The sequence below is a fragment of the Thermobia domestica genome, chromosome 1 (genome assembly GCF_964235325.1).
Source record: "Thermobia domestica chromosome 1, izTheDome1.hap1.1, whole genome shotgun sequence".
NCBI classification, from domain to species: Eukaryota; Metazoa; Arthropoda; class Insecta; order Zygentoma; family Lepismatidae; genus Thermobia; species Thermobia domestica.
In genome coordinates this window covers 133,430,337-133,448,339 of record NC_137454.1, presented here as the reverse complement: position 1 = coordinate 133,448,339, position 18,003 = coordinate 133,430,337, and the positions used below count along the sequence as shown (strand labels likewise).

General features: G+C 36.0%; 1 protein-coding gene across 14 annotated transcripts in view; it reads left to right on the top strand.

Moving 5' to 3' along the window:
* The window catches only part of LOC145689315 (nucleolysin TIAR-like), a 1,166,854-nt gene that overhangs the window by 1,094,173 nt on the left and 54,678 nt on the right, over positions 1-18,003 (top strand). For all 14 annotated transcript variants that reach the window (XM_081763493.1, XM_081763481.1, XM_081763496.1 and 11 more), the window contains 2 exons: positions 4,445-4,596; positions 16,067-16,196. In XM_081763493.1, coding sequence (XP_081619619.1) covers positions 4,445-4,596; positions 16,067-16,196 — 282 coding nt within the window. The remainder of the gene's footprint in view (positions 1-4,444; positions 4,597-16,066; positions 16,197-18,003) is intronic.

The window sequence follows — 18,003 nt, the reverse complement described above, 5'->3', positions numbered from 1 at the left end:
CGAGGCTATATAAGACGTGGATCTACTGAGTAACGTGGAATCCAAAGCACAGGAGCTCCCACCGGGAATGGAACCCGGGTGCCCCACGCCAAAGGCGCGCACGCTAACCGCTTAGCCACGAAGGAACTCCTCTTCTGCAAATGATTTAGCGTCTCAATACAACATATCATGACTATCCACAACATTTTACCAAAACCGGAAGTGGTAGAATGTTGTACTTATATATGCATTCTTATTCGCATAGTTTGGCAGTCTTAGTTTCATTTGTGAAACAGTACTCACTTGTATTAGTGACGTTGCCACGTCTCGATGTAGTCAGAACAGTCCTTTATTTATTTATTTATTTATTTATTTATTTATTTATTTATTTATTTTTTGTCCTAGTACCGACTCTTTTTTCATCTGAAGTCAGAACGCGAAAATCTCCCTAATTTTTCTTTCGAACTTGGGGATGTATTTCTAAAAAGTAAAATAAAGTTCTGTCAACAATGAAAAGAGTAAAATGTTAAACTGTGAAGCACGATTAGTGTCAAATTAAGTATTAAGACAATAGAAAAGGTGTTCTACTTCAATATTCTGGAAGGATCTGTAGAACGAGTTCCAGAACTGTAAATGTTTTTAAAGCAAAAGAATGCAGAATTATTCTGATTGAATTGTTCTGAATATTCTTACTCCATACAAAATACATGAGAAAAGTAAGGGGAACGTAATGCCATCTATTGATAATAATTAAAACCTTACATTTACCTGAAAATAGGAAATTCATTTTTTTTAAAGGAAAACGTTTTGGAATAATATAAAGGAAAATATTGACTCATATCTATCATATTTTATTACACTGCAATTTCTGTCCAAACAAATAAATAAAAGTAATTCGACAGAAATGGTAGTAAAGACGCAACACTGAATCGACCAAAGAAAGAAGTAAAAGTATTTTTGAAGTTTATTCCCAAAGTGGATCCATTAGTCTTTACTGCGGTGTCACCTGTAGGATAGTTCTAGCAAATATGTGAGACCTGCAGATCAGTGTCCAAATGGTCGTTATTTTGTCTGGATTACCTGAAAGTATATTTAATTTTGGATGCTGCTGCTTGAAAAGAAAAAGAAGCTTAGTCATCAGTACATAAAACTCAACAAGTTTTCCGTAACTCCTTTCAATTAACTGATGATAAAACATGTACGAACAGAGTATAATTATGTAATTACACGTAATCAGTGATTAATGAATACTCATTAACGTTTAAGGTACTTAATTGCAATATACATTTTTAAACAATAAACATAGCTACTGAAATAGAATTATTAATGATGGACATACTAATTTAATCCTAATTATGGGTTGCATATAGGAGGGAGTCTATATTTTTCACAAATATAATATAGAAGTTAAAGTACGTAAACATTACTGAATGAGTATACAGTTAATAGACAATTAATAATATAATAATAGTAATAGGTCCAGCTTATTATATTGCATAAAATTATGGTAACTCTTGTTGCTGTTCTACAAAGGTACAAACTTATCATGTTGTTAACAGTGACAAACTTATCATGTTATTAAGAGTGGCGGTCTTTACGTAGGGTGAACCGGGCAACTGTCCAGGGCCCCGCACATCAGAGTACTGTTGATTTTTTAAAACATTTATGGACAAAAGAATGCGTCATTCAATAAAGTTTTGAAATTTCCAAGATCCAGAAATACTCAGGTCGATATAACAGTTCTATAAGTATCCCACTCAGGACACCAACATTTCCACTGTGAATAAAAATGTTTCCATTATTCCCTCCATCTAAATGTTCAGTGTATTACTGAGTTCTGTCGCCCTTCCATTCATTCTGTATTATTCCTGGGTAGATGAGTTGTAAAACTCAAATCGTATTTTCTGATCAGCCTGGGTAAACAAGACCTTTCTGCAACGGTAGAGCATCGTGAAATTAAGATAAATTTATTGTTCAATACTTCGTCAGGTTGCTTCGGTGTAAAGGAAGCACTGAGAATATATTTGAGAGATTGTATCTGTCAATGTTCACCACCTAGACTCACCAATTTAGCACTCAGGAGTGAGAGAAACGTTAAACACCGATTTTAGCCGTAATTTTTTGGATTTATTAAAATAAATGTCTACATTTGATGCTACCTTGCACCAAATGACAAACAAGGAGATTAATGTTCACTATGTCGGAAAAAGTATGTAAAAATGAATTTATAAAATTTCCTGGTAAACAAAAGCAAAACTGTAAGAAAAGCTGTTTTAAAACTCTCCATTATTCTTGACTGTACACGAGATTTCACGTGTATTGAGAAGCCGACTCCGTTATTGCGATTATTTAAAGAAAAACAGCATTAGAAACGAAAGAGATTCTGTATTTGCTTGTCGACATTTTTTGTTTAGCTTACGCCTCCAATAAACTAATCATTCTAAACAGTAAACAGTGAAGTTTTTACTCTCTCTCTCTCTGTATATATAATATAAAACTAACTAATTCTATGGCCTGTGGAACCCTCTAAAACAAAGTTGAATAATAATGGCGACAAAGCATCTCCCTTGTTTGAGTCCATTCTCGACGTGAAACCTCGTGGACAAAAATTTTGCTATTCGGACTTCATTTTGAGATTCATTTAAATACAAATTAATTCATCTAGCTAGCTAGTTATTTAATACAGACATTACACTTGTCCTGAAAGAATATAAAACTGTTTGTATTCCCTTTGAAGAAATTACGTGTATACCACTGATGAAAATCATATTATTGCCCAAGAAAAATGTAAAGTTGATAATTTACTTACTGCAGAGATAGAGAAAGGTGTGAAGGAAGTTAGTTCGAACATGTACTACAGAAAGCTGATACATATGTCACGTTTGTTTGTTTACCAACAAATAAGCTCAAATTTAAATCTATACGATTCTTTTCTTACATTTATAATAGTAATAGCATAGAGTAAATGTATTACTAATAGCATAGAAATATACTTACTCTATGATAATAGTTTCTTTTCGGATTCCAGTAGCACAGCACCCGTTCTTGTTATTTTTATAACTAGTTCTTCTAATATATTACAATATAACTTAATTCTTCATTTTTTTCTTTAATTTGTGTGTGTTCGTGGTATATAATTAACAAGGGCGATAAATCGTAAGGCTGGGCGTGTTAAGTTTCGTGACCGCCATACATAGCGGAAGTTTTTGTATTTTGCCGCATTACCATAGATAACTCTTCCATTTTTCTGTATTTTCTAATTTTGGAAATTATTTGCATGCGTGTTGATGACATAGAGGCCCCAATGGTGGAATAATGCGAGAACATTTTTCATGCAGTCTGCGAGGAGAAAGAGAGACAAATTCTACATTAGCTTGTAATCTGATGTGCGACTAGCGTCACAACGTATAAAATAGCGCATTCAGAAAATCATCTATTTTTTTCTTTTTTTTTAATTTTTAAAAAATTAGAATGCAGGAAAAACAACTACTTTCTCTGTGCATATTATCAAGATAACATCCATTGTAAGCAACTTTAAGGAATTAGTTGAATTAATAAAAAACTCTTTTTAAGATAAAGATAAATTCTTATTCTAATCTTTTAAACTAGAGTACAAGGTTTTTCCCTAATAAAAACATTGAATAAATAGTAATGTATGATAATTGCAACAGTAAAGAATTCAGTTCTGCTACTTTCCTGGTATATATAAAACAACCAGACCTTTTTCTTTTTTTAAAAAAAAAAAAGAAAGAAAGAAACGGACGATAAATATTGAAATTTAACAATATGATTATCATATGCGTTATTTATTATGAAATATATATAACCAGTAAGATACACAGAATTTCATCTTGGAGGTAGCGCTTAAGTATCAAAACTATCATTTCAGTACGTGTGCTCTTTTGCATTTACGTATATCTTAGTACGTGGTAAATGTATAGTAAATGTTCATTTTTTCGTAAAATATCTTGTTCAGGGAGGTAATTCAATTTTGTGTATGTCACCTCATTTAGTAACATCCTTTTTTTTTTTTTTTTTTTTTTTGCGAGGCCTGTTTTTAAGGATGATTTTATTTCAGTTTTAATAATTTCTGTACTCCTTTCGTGAATAACTAGTTATCGTTTTAGCCTTTAAGACACGGTATCCAAGTTCGATTCCCGGTGAGAGAACATGTGTATTGTAAAAAATTGGAAGTTCAACTTTCGCTCTTTTTCATTAACCCTGTCACTTTAGTTGTAAAATCAATCAAGAAATGAAATTTATGGTATATAACCAAAAGCACAAACTGATGGTTCCAAGGCATTAAATTAAACCTAAGTTTAACGTATACTTTTGATTCCACATTATCCGCAAGTTTTGGAGAGACCACCCTTGAGAAATAATATATCCTTTGACAGTATAAATAATAGTTCTATTGTTTGAAGTAATTGTTCTCACTTTTTCCTCTCTTTTAATTCAATTCCAGCCTCTAACAGGAGCTCAGTATCCATATGCATATGGTCAGCAAATGGGCTATTGGTATCCCCAGGGTTATCCAGCACAGATGCAGGGACAATTTCTGCAAGGAATGCAGGGCTATACTTATGGTCAGTTCGGATATCAACAAGGATACATGGGGTAAGTACTCAGTTTTCAATCTTGTAATACTATTATAAAAATTTACCATTACCAATCTGTTATTCATTTTATGGTAGATCTCGTCAGAACAGATTCACATGGGCTGCCTACACGATTGCTTGACGAAATTACAGGGCATCGTAAAAATTGTTACGCATTAAACTTCCTCGTGTCATTCCATGTTTAAATGACGTGATCAGAGATTGTTGTGCCTGAATGAGGTATGTCAGTTTTGACCAAATATACAATACCAGCCAGATATTTCAGGAAAAAGAAAGTAATAAATCAGCATATTGTACTAACTATACGGATTTTAATTAATGCCAATAATTCAGTCAGAAGAGAGAGAAACTGTACAATACCGTAAAGTAATTCGGTGGTTTAATTTGTTTAGTGTTTGTTAGCCTAGGATATATGGGAAATATTTATATAAAATTTGAAAATTCTACATCCAATAATTTCGGAGATCTGAAGAATAGCAACAAAACTTCTAAGACCATCGTTTGTTCCTTTAGGGGACGAATCTCGCAAACTCTGTCTTATCTGCATTCTAGGGAATAAGGAAATTATTTCTACAAAACCATCCTTTGTAGAAGTGCTCATAATATATACGATGTGGTAAAATATATATGAAAAACGCGAGAGTGGAGAAGGTTACACAGTGGAACTCCTCATCGAATATGTTGCAAGTAATAAATTCGAGACCTCCCTGGGCGGAATACCTAGCTTGGATTTGGCACACGCGAGGGATATATGAAGTGTTGGTTGGTAAATCGGTAGGAAGCAAAATTTTGTGTAGACGTAGAGATGGAAAAATAACCTTGGGAAAGTGGGTAATAATAACTTGATAAGATTGTCACGGGATAGAATTTAATCGTAGTTAATTTTTCTCTCTCTGTTCCATATAAACTTGCAGGCCATGTAGTTAGTTACTTAATAGTTGGTAAGTATTAGATTTACACATTAGAACTGTAAATTATTCTTTTAATTTTCCAATATTTTGAAAAACTTAAAGCATAGGTGGGAGGACTGATCAAAGACACCCGTCTTTTAAGTTCCAGAGAGAAATTGGTTAATCCTTGTTTCTAAGTTCAATAAAAGGGTTGAGAGCTGTTTCACAATCAGCGATGGGAAAGCTGAACGATATATTCAACCCAGTCTAGTATATAATAGACCACAGTTCTATAACTCTAAACATATGAATGTTCTAATAACGCTGTTTAAAGAATACGCAAGATCTAAGACAAAACACGCTACAGCACCCTAATGCACAGAAACTTATCCGCCGTTGTTCAGTAATAGAGACTCACTTCTGATGTGAGAGTTTTCTGGTTCGCTCCCAAGCCATCGTGAGATTTTGGTGGTGTGTGTGTGTGTGTGTCTGGGTTTTCTCAGTGTTGTCCCATTTCCTCCCACATTATCATTTCACTAATTATTTTATAAGAGTTCACTGTCATCAATTATGCGTCTCGTTAAGCGCAAAGGGTATAATCATTGAACTAGAGATTTCATTCCAAGGGTGATGCGGTCAAGTTGACAACACACTTCTTACCGTGATTACGAATCTTTTCTCCATGTCTGAAAAATTTTTAATAATTTTACAACTTTACTATAGCTTCTTGGATGGCATTAGGTATTTTTCATTCAACTCTCCCCCCCTTCCCCTTCTTCTGCATCCGAAAAGAAAAAAAAAACTGTCTGGTTATCTTTAGTCTGTGCCATTCCTAGGTTGTCTTCGTTCAGCGCTTAGCTCATTAGTAATCAGAAAACAAGCGCTATTATTTTCAGACTAAGCTAGATGTACTTTTCAAACAACCTCTATACTTTATATGCATCGTATATGAAACTACGTTAGAGACAAACACATTTTAACGCTATTGACTCGGATTATGTATTGGGTAATGATGACTCACTGATAGAGAGTTTACCTCTGTTTGGTTCTTGGTTCTTGGTTCTGAGGTCCTTGGTACGATTGCAGGCCATGTGAAATCGTGGGACACAGTATTAACTCCGTGGGTTTTCTTGACATTGTCCCGTTTTCATTAATCACCCGTCTTCTTTAGGCTTAAGATCGTAATTTTGAGACATTACATTAAAATTTGTGTTAAATTTAGAAATGAGAAGAAATCTTATATATTTTCATTTATAAAAATAAAAATATGAAAAATAATAAAGTGTTTTCAGTAGCTGTATTCATTGAGTGACAAGGAAAAGTTTATTGCAATATTTGTAGTTTATTTTCAATTAAAAGGGTCTTAGGCAAATACAGTTGCAGAAGAAAGAAAGAAAAAAAGAGAAGGAAGGTAGTAATCGAAGCTTTTTTTTTTTTTTTTTCGTATTTAGTAGAAGAGACTAATTTAGGCTGGCGTAGGTGTAGTCAAGAAAATTCGTTCAAATACTCACCGCTAGATGGAACATGGTGTTATGGAGAAGTAATCGTTGCAGGTGAAAGATGGCATGACTGTCTCCTCTCAGAAAACAGACTTTTACTTTGATCATGGATAGATGTAGCTAGTGGTTTTCCAATCAAATTTGATAGCAATATCGTGACACTTCTTAATAAATTGTTTATATCTGGTACTAAAGTTACGTTAGAAGTTTAATATGTTGCGTAAACGGTTTGAAATTTAATTTTATTACCGTTAAGGAATATAATTGATAAGGACACACAGTTTTCATTTCTAAATAAAAAAGAAAAGAACTTTGCCAGGCAAGTATGATATTGAAAATTCGAATTATGTCTAACTACAATGCTTAGAAGTCGAACCTGGCGAAAGAGGGTAACATAAGAGGGCGAAATCCATGCTAGGGAGCTGGCTTTATAATAATAATAATAATAATAATAATAATAATTTATGAAATACATGTAGCCCATATAATTATGAAACATACTTACTAATCATGATGGTATGAGGGAACACTCCACCCAGAACTCCTAAAGAAACTACGGTTTTAAGGTCGTTACTTTAATGTTTAAAATCAATTTAAATATATTGATGTGCAGTATGTATAGATTATATTTTTAAAAAGTTATTGCTCCTATGTCAGTTAGTTTAACGTACCACGATTATGCTTCGAGGTTAAGTGAGACGTGATGACCATACTGAACGAAATGGTGGAATGAAGAAAGTGGGAGATGGGGAGAACTCCACGAAAACCCACGCAAAACGTGTTATTCCACCACAAAACCCACTTCGCGAGCTGGAATCGAACCACGGACCCGACCCACCAGAAATAAGCGCTGTACCACTGAGCCACCATAGTCCCCCCATATTTTGAAAGAGTGTATCCAGTGTTCTTTTAAAAAAATGCTTTCGAGCAGAACATGTTCAAAAACTTTGGTTGATTTGAAATTTTAAATAACTATGGCCTTGATTATGTAGTACTGCTTCCGTTTTTATCTGAAAGATAGTTGAATATCGCCAGGACACTCATAATCCTTGAAAGGGTCTGGGATGAACTTTACGCATGAACTTAATCATTGTAAAGTATAAATCACATACCCGTTTATTATTATTATTATTATTATTATTATTATTATTATTATTATTATTATTATTATTATTATTATTATTATTATTACTGCTCGTATTGTTCCATGCAATTTTTGGGAAGTCAAAATTGAATTCGAAAATACGGAATTCGAAGTAGTGAATACCTACATCTATCGAGGATAGAATATACCCATAGATGGCAGCATTAAAGTAGAAATTAACAATCGTGCTAAGGTAGGCTAGAGTGTATTCGGAAAAAACATCTTCGTATTGTAAAGTGAAATAACAATGTATCTAAAGCGAAAAATTGTCATTGGATGTATTCTGCCTGTTTCGACATATGAATCGGAGATGATGAATCAGACATTCACCATCTGCAGACTACACAACGAAGACAAAGAGATGCATGTTAGGAATCATTCGCAAAGATAAGAGTAGAATCACATGAGTCAGGAAGACCTCAGGAGTGGCGGATATTATCAAGAAAATTAAGCCATTGAAGTGGCAGTGTTCTTAACATACGAGGAAATTATGATCAATGGACAACAGCAATTTTTGACTGAATACAAAAAAGAAAAAGACAAAAAAGGAATTGTCCTCATACAATGTGGTGTGATGGAAAAGAGTGACCTGGAAAAGGATTGTCTTAAGATATATGGAAGGTATCCAGCCAGACTAGACCAAGTATCATTTTTTTGCGAAATTGAGTTACTCATACCAAAGTACAGATAATGATGTGAATTTTTATGTGGCAAAGTAGACCAGCTATACTGTTATTCAAATAGACATTGAAGCTGGCAGACGACAAAATCAGACATCCCTTCGAGTTTCAAAGAGGCCAATTGTGGAGTACGCAAATGTAGCTCAAGCTGATGACTCCTTACAGAACAACGTGACAAAACAACGTCGGCGAAGAGTAATTGTGAACGGAAAGAAAGCTTCAGCGACAGAATTCCCCGAGTGTTGAAGATGGCCTTAGAGCGAATGCGGCAACGGTGACTGCGGAATTAATGCGTTTGGAGCAGCCCATTGCAACAATCACAATTACAGGAGTTGCATAACGTCAATATTCCCAGTCAGGCCTTAATTTCCAAACCCCAGTCTCTAACTACGCTCTAGCGCGGCAAGAATAGTACCAAGAACATGCCTAATGTACTGCCGATGGAAACGTATACTTGTTTTCAAAGCTAAACCAACTTTTCTTATCAGCGGTAAAACTATCATCTAGTTGTTAGCGGCCACGTGCGGTTTGTCAACCAATTGGATGTTGTTGGTGTTACAAAAGCTTAGCCGCTCTCCCTGACGCGCAGTGGTACGAAATGCCTAAAATGAAAATGGAAAGCTTCTATCTGGTTATGTTTAAGTATTAGGTTCGCTACAGTAACAATAATTGATCTCCTAAATTTCACCTATGGAAACGGCCAGCCGTTTATACCAGAGCTAGTATTGGAAGTTAAAGTGAACCTACTTTTGTGTATCTCGTAATACCTAATGCGCGCGAGAAATATAGATCGAGTTTCATATGAAATAGTTCATTGTGCCCATTTTTGTGCACTTTGAAAGAGATTTTGAATTTTGACCACGTTTTCAGCATTTCGTACCGCTGTGTGTAGCCAGGGTAAACAATGAAGTCCCAAACTATTCTTCTTTCTGAGTGTTGCAAACCAATAAGCAGATAAATAAAACAAAAATAACCATTTAAAATAGGAATAAAATACGTACAGGTCAATCAACAAGTAATTTTCTCTCATTAATATAATAATAATAATAATAATAATAATAATAATAATAATAATAATAATAATAATAATAATAATAATAATAATAATAATAATAATATAATATGACAGTTTTACGTCCGAGCCGTTTCGGACTACTGTGCATTTTCGGTAATGCTCGGAGAATAGACTCGATCCTGGATCGCCCGTTGGACCGATATTGTATTTTTACTCGTATGAATCGGATTTGCCCGATTGAACCGTATGAATGGGGTTGGCCTGATAACCCCGTTTTTATGAAAACAAGTTTAGTCTCTCATGATTGTAAATGGTGTGTTGTTTCACTTTATTATGGTAACACAAATTGTTCTAATTATCATGTACGAACTCATAACGAGTCTATCGGGTCAAACGGTCCAAACAGGCCAAACACGGGTCAAACGAGTTTATCAGGTCTAAGGATCGAATAAACCAAACGCAAGGGGTATCGGGCGGGTACTGTTTACCCGCAAAGTTCAAGCACTAATTGTAGGTTAAAATCATACTCTCTAATTGTTTGCATTCTTTTTTTTTTTAAGCCGACCAACGAACTTGCGGATAAATAAATATAAATGCTCAAATCTAAATCATTCAATTATATTATTGCAATGAGCATGAACGTGATTTACTATTAGCAGTAATGCACTAATATTAGTCTTTTATAAATAGCATTATTATTATTATTATTATCATTATTATTATTATTCGACAGGCCCGTGAATAATACTATAATAACAATTTAAACTTCTTTTAAAGAAAGAAAAAAAAACATTCCATTAAGTATAAAGTTCATCATATTTATTAATGTATACGGGTTAACACCTGAGCAATAAAGCTGTCATTACTAATTTCCTGTGTGTACTATTCTACTTCGCAGTTTGTCCAATTTTTATACACGTGTTGCATCACATTAGAATGAAACTGATCAATTGTTGACCTGCCTAACTATATCATAAAGTGAGAAATAATGTAGATATGAGCAAACCAAACAAGCACCCAGAATCTTTATTAAGCCTACTGCTAATATTATTATTAGCAATAATAATAATAACTAAATTCCCGGCGCAACAGCCCTTAGGAGGCCTGGACTTATGGCACTGATTCCTGTGGTGTATTATCAGCAGATCGGCTATCCTCACCGTTAATGCTGGCTTCATAGACTGCAGTTCGCTACTTTTTTTTTTTTTTTTTTCAAGTGGCTTCCCAATTCAGGGGCATAGAAGCAAAACCTGCTAAATCCATTTTTCAATTTTATCAGGAAACGAAGAAAAAGTGACGTCTTTATGTTTCAGAATTGTTGATTTTTGTTTGTTTGTTTAATGGTCGCAGATGAGTCAAATCTACCACTGAAAAAAAGTTCAACAATTCTGAAACTGTCTTCGTTCCCTGACCAAAAAAAAAAAAAAAAAAAAAAAAAAATGGATTTAGCAGGGTTTGCTTCTATTCCCCTGAATTGTCCTCACGACGCTGAGTGAACGCTGCAACAACAACACCGTCTGGTGACTACGAATGGTCACACCTATCTTTCCTCTGACCGAACCCGGCACTGCTTAACTTCGCTGATCTCACGGAGAGTGATATTCCAGTGTAGCTAGGGCGTTGTTAATAAAATAATAAATGCATATTGAAATAGTGAGGAAATTTGCAAAGAAATATAAGAAAGTGCTAAACTGACTCCATAGAGCTTCGATCCAAGACGGATTGTGTCTAACCAATGGCGCAAAACAACCATCAGCTATGCACTGAAAATATTCAAGATAGGAAGATCTCGGCTTTTAAACTGCGTTGTTATTCCTTTACGCAGTGCTCGAAGTGGAAGATCTAAAGAAGTATATCATGCACACTCCCCCGCTTCTATTTAGAGCATTGCCTTTACGTCACTTATGGAGGAAACATAATGCAAAGGCTTGGATCGGGAGTAGAGAAGTTTTGCTCTATTCGATAATATTTACATGCTTCTCGACATAAAGTAATTTGTATTTTAAGTTGAACAAGTATAATAAAATAGCTTTCATATATCGGCACATGACGTGGGCTGATTGCAAAACCTAGCAACCGAAATATACGTTCTTCAATCACGCTAATACTAGCCTATATTAGTGTAAAAGTTACGGATGTCAGAGGGAGCAAACGCAGTACGATGCTATTATGATAACCGTAGTGGGGTTAGCCATACTGACAGCTGAAAAAAGTTCTATGTGAGTTCGAGCGGCAACGCCGGATTCTAGTTACAAAGAATTTATGGCAGGGACAAGTGAACCCTTAGATCTTGACCTTCGAGGAAAAAAAATGGTTATGTTCTATCGCGTAGTATATATGGTGCGAGTTGTCCTCCTTCACCAATTTTTAAAACAACATGCCGTGTTTATGTACGCAGAAGCTGATTATGTTCCGAACTTTATCTTCTGTACCATGAAACATAGCGGTGGGTTTATGATGCTGTAGGTCGCAATTTCGTAGCATTACATGGACTCGGTGATAACGCTTACAGGACATACTACTGCCAATGATCTTTCCGTATGTTTCCCTTGCTTGTAGAATTGACTTTCTTGTTTGAGGACTCTACAACATCGTTATTCTCAATGTAGAGCCATTGCTGATTGTTTAGGAGTAGCGTACTAATAGTAATGTGTACATTATTTTTTGGTTCAAGATAAAGGTTGTCAGATTCATCATTCAAAGAAAACCTGATTGTGTCGCAATAAGACGAATTCATATGAAGAGTACGGGGGAATAACGATGAAAGTCCATTTTTAACGATTTTTATTTTATGGACGCCAACGATAGAAGTCAGCATGAGCTTTCTGGACATATATTCATTTTCCACAGAAACGCTTTTAGTCCCATGTAAAACGAGTTTTTAAAAACCTTGAAAGAGGGAAGAAAGATGAATGTCACAGCATACGCTGAATAAACGATGGAAGTCCAATTTCCTGCTGAACAAGTCTTTGTATTGTTACACTTTCGATCGAATGATAAGATTGTTTCGCGACGCTTTTAGCTGTCAGTAGAAATACGCCTTTACATAGAGCAGTCGTGTTGCTGAGAAATGCGTTAATAATAACACGGTTTTGGAGTTAACATGGATGTTAACTCGTGCCCAGGTGCAAATTAACGTGGGTAGAAAAGAAGAGGACATGGACGTGTGTCGGACGCTTCCAAAAAATTACGCCAACAAACGCATGAAACAGGTGCAGACTGTAAGTGTAGAAGAGTCAAGTGTTCTGAAAGTGTACACGGAAGTGGCAGGGATAATATCATCAGTCATTTCAATTCTTTGCCTGATCGAGGTGCTCAACGGCTCCATTTAAGCGGTTTAATTGAAGTTAATCTAATGAATAGGAGGCGCCCGCGAAAAAATCAAAATGAGGCTCACCTTCGTGATAATGCGTACAAGTCCAAAGTAAGGGTTCAAAGAAATGATGTGATGGACGAAATACCGGTTTGCTACAAAGCATTTTTGGCCCTTCATGGCATATCAGCGAGAACTTTACAGACTATTTAAGAGCAGTTGAAAGAATGTGGTACGGTAGTCCCCGATAGAGGAAAGCACAAAAATCGACCACATTCTTTACGCTAGGAAACCTTACAAAAATTTATAAACACATTCAATCTCTTCGAGGTCGGAAAGCACATTACTCATTGAAGAAATCATCCAAGATTTATCTGCCGGCAGAAATCAATGGTAAGAAGCTGCATCACATGTTTTTAGCAATGTACCCTAACAACCATTGAGTTGAGTTGATTTTAGTTTAGCGTCCCTTTCAGCAGCGAGGCTATATGAGACGTGGACCTACTGATTAACGTGGAATGCGAACCACATAAGCTCCCGCCGGGAATCGAACCCTGGTCTCCCACGCCAAAGGCGCGTACGCCAACCGCTTAGCCACGAGGAAGCTCCCTAACAACCATGTTTCATACGATAGTTACATGCGTGTTTTCAATACTGAGTACAACGTTTCGTTTGGATATCCCCGTTCAGATACATATTGTGCATGTGATGCAATGAAGGCGCAAGAGAAACTATTGCAAGAAGAATTGGCATCCAAAGCGAACTCAGATGACGATGGCAGGAAGAAGGAAAAGGACCTGCATAATTTGCATATTAAGAAAGAACTACATTTGCGGCGAGCAGAAACATTTTATTCCAGGAAACGTCAGTATCGACAACACAAATCACAAAAGAAGCCGTTGCTATGGATTTTCAGGCGAATTTGCAACTCTCGAATATAGCTAGTAATATTGTGTATTATAAACGACAACTAACAGTGCATTTATTCAATATTCATCTGCTGCCATCGGGAGAATCAGTCTTTTACGGGGACGACGAGACAGTAGCTAAGAAAGGGGCAGATGAAGTCGTCTCAATGCTCCACCATTTCATATTTGAAATTCTATCAAATGATGTGAGGCATCTGCATATTTTCTGTGATTCTTGTGCAGGTCAAAACAAACGTTTCACAGTATTTAGATATATACATTGTGTTGTTGCATTTTGTAAGCGTTTGGACAGGATAACTATGACGTTTCCAGAACGTGGCCACTCATACCTGGAGTGTGACAAAAATATGGGACTCATTTCACGCTCTTCTCGAACTGAAGTTCCCGCACATTGGTATGAGGTCATACGATCCAGCAGAGTCAAACCTAGCCCATTCCAAGTAGTCCAGTGCCAACAGAAGATATTCAAGGCTTGGACACATTTCTTTGCCTCTAATGAATTGTACAAAAGGAAGTTACCTGTTCCCTCCAGACCCCTGAAGGAAGTCAAAGTAGAGATTGAACAGCCACGCATTATGTCTATGCGCTCCTCAAGTTATAAAGGTGCATGGGAAACAGTGGTACTTACAGAGGCAATTAATAAGAAGCAGACATCATTTGGGTTGAAGGAGGGTGAGTTCCTCTTACCAGGCGAAGTGTATTCCCATGAGTTATCAATATCTGCTTTGAAGTGAAAAGACCTGCAGGAAATCTCTAAACTTCTTACCACAAAGCAGTCAGTGATGTTTTATTCAAATTTACCGCATCAGGAATGAACATACAGAGATTTTTTCCCCAATTAGTAGTTATGTGCGTGAAGCATACTTCTGATTTGTTATCATTTTAAATCTTTTTGTGGTTTATCCGTTCCAGTGATGTAGAATTTTCATTTAAAGTTAGAGGAGAGAAATGTGACTTTCATCGTTTTTCACTCAATTTTCTGGACATTCATCTTTTTTTCCGCTTTTCTTTTTACGTTACAATGCTATTGTTGAATTTTCTCCATTGTTACCAAATATAACCTCTTGGAACATTTCTGGTGCATTGTCAGATTGTTGACCTTATGCTTAATTCCATTTATTCTTGCTCATTGTATCAAATGCATAAAATAAACCGTTTCAAAGTTTAAAAAGCTAATATCTCCGAAGTGTGAAAATGTGACTTTCATCGTTATTCCCCCGTACTCTTCATATATTTTCCCTTTTCTGCCTTATCTGCCAGTTCCCTTTTAAACTGATTTACGTGCAATATTAAGTTTCCCATTAGACATCGAGAAGTATATAGAAATGGCATAATAACATTTATCATCGATTCGATAAACTAATACACCATGAAGCCTCGTAGAAAATGAAATAAAACTTGACACTAATGTGTGCCCGTCAGGTAAGGTAAACGAGAAAATTGAATGCAGCCTGAATGATTGTAAAGTAACTAGTAGAATGGAAAATGTAGGAAGAAATGGGGAAACGCACCGAAAGCCACAAACATTGTTGGTTGACCACAATATCACCTGGTCTGATATTCAAGCAGGGGAAGTCTTGGGACCAAGAGGTGTGCTTTACTCAAGGGCGCCGATTTCTCTGTAATATGCCAAATATTGTATATTCAGAAATACAATAGGAGGACCCATATGAGCTTTGGGGGAGGGGCCGGCTCCCCAGGTTCGGCGCCCTTGGCTTTACTATTGAATCACTTAGTCCCAAAATCTTGTAGGAATATCGAAACAAATCCAGTTTGCTTCTTTCTTCTTCCTATGGATTTAGTTTTTATACCTATAGATCGTTTCTCACGAAATCGAAACTCAACCTGCACTCACCAAGTTTGAAGCGCATTAATCACTCACCTGCTTATACCTAGGTCGGCATAGAATTGATTTGAATTCCTTTAATAAAACCAAAACATTGAATGAAAGTATAATAAACTTTTCTGTTATCTTATTTTATTTATTTATATCCGCAGGATGGGAATGCAGTTACCTGCAGCATGGCAGGGTATGCCAGGACAACCACAAATGCCTGGACAACAGATGACTCAAGGGGCAATGCAGCAGCCTGGAGGAATGATGGCCTATCCTATGCAACAGTTCCAGGTAAGTTTCCGTTTTCAAATTGTTTTCGTTTTGCTTTTCTTGGAAAGCTTGCAGTTTCTTATTGTGGAGCAGCTTTCAGCAGTGTTGGAGCTACAGTAACTATCTCGTGTATAGGGCTAATTAGAGAAGTTGAAAGTTCTGCATGCACGGCCGGGAGGTGTTGTAGGATGTAGGGCAACAGCGCACGGTATGGAGTAAACTCTGTGTGGTGTTGGAAGTGGCATAGTTGTTCAATGGTAGATGTCAGAAAAACAGTGGTTCATCTGTTGTTGTTGTTTTTGTTTCTAAAAATGTAGATGCAGAAGCAGAAGCTTATAGATTTTTATACATGTATATATTTTTATATATAGCGGTGGTGGTGTATTCTTCTTGCTGAGCAAGTATTCTCTACTTCATGAGAAAATTCGTAATTGTATTTAGCTGCAACTAGTATTGAATCGTATTCTAAGGATTTCGAGTAGCAAAATTATTCTGCGTGAGAGCATTATTGCAGTTTTTTATTCCCATTGATGGCATATCCTCCATTGACGTAAGGCGTAACCGACATCGACTAAAACTGACTCGTGGCTAACTACCTGCACAATAGTCCAAAGGTTAAAAGTAGATGAGTTCGTTGTGGTTGGGCACTTGGCAAAAGTGAACAAGATGAAAAAAACATGGATTTTATACTGGATTTAATACCAGTGATAAGTAGAGGATCTAGTATGGCAATTGTCGGAGATGATTAAGATAGATAGATGCCCTGTATTTCCATGCTTCTGCCTAAGGATACTCTTCCATTCTTGAAAGGTGCTCCTGCCTGTGTGAAAATTGGTAGATGAAACCGTGAATTTGAACCATTATTGTGCGTAACTGACGTAAGATAAATAAACTAACTTAATTAGAAGCAATCAACATGGGCGAATACACGTTGTGTCTTTATCTTGTAACCTCGACAATAAATAAACAACACTGATAGTGTGTGATTTAGGAGTATGAAGCTCTTCTTCGACCGACATATATACCTGTTTTGCTTTTAATTGATTATTATTTGGTTTGCCAATTAGATTACTTTTTCCCGAGAAGGCAATTTGAGATTACTAAAATAATATGTCATATATGGGATAAGATGATATTTTCGTGTTGCGAAACACAAAATTCGTTGAAGTTAAAGACTGCGTATATGGCAAGAGGAATTACTTTGACTGGGCAAGTACAAATTTAACGCATGAACATCCTTCCGGACGTTTCAAATGGACCAAACCAATGAATCAGAAAATATTAGTTGCCTTATGGAAAATTCAACGTTGTGTTCGCTTATGAGAACTATCTAAGTTCCAAAAGCAAGGTTGCAAAATTGAATTAGGGATAATCTGTTACTTATATCCACTACATACGCATAAAGCTTAGCATAATTCTACTTAGAGATACAAAGAATCAATAGAACCAATAAAAACATTACGAAGGAGAGTATTCAATAAAAAGTCATATTAAATGGAAACTTGAAATTTCAAAGTCAGACTTCAGTTGACTGGTTAAAGTGACAAGCGTAAGTTTCCTAATTGCGGGGAAAAAAGCCGTCCTTTATTGATTTTGTATGCAAATCTTTATTAAAGCTGTTTTGCCAAAATTTCACTCAGTTCACGCCCTACATTTGATGACCCATAACTAGGAAATCAAAAGCGCACACACTATTTCACAAGCTTGTATAATAGGTCAGCATCTACCACCGTGCCAAGTTTCCTAATTGCCGGATAATTTGGTCGAACTCGTATGCAGGGGCGTCATTTCAGACTTTGTGGGGGGGGGGGCAAGGGCACCACCGACA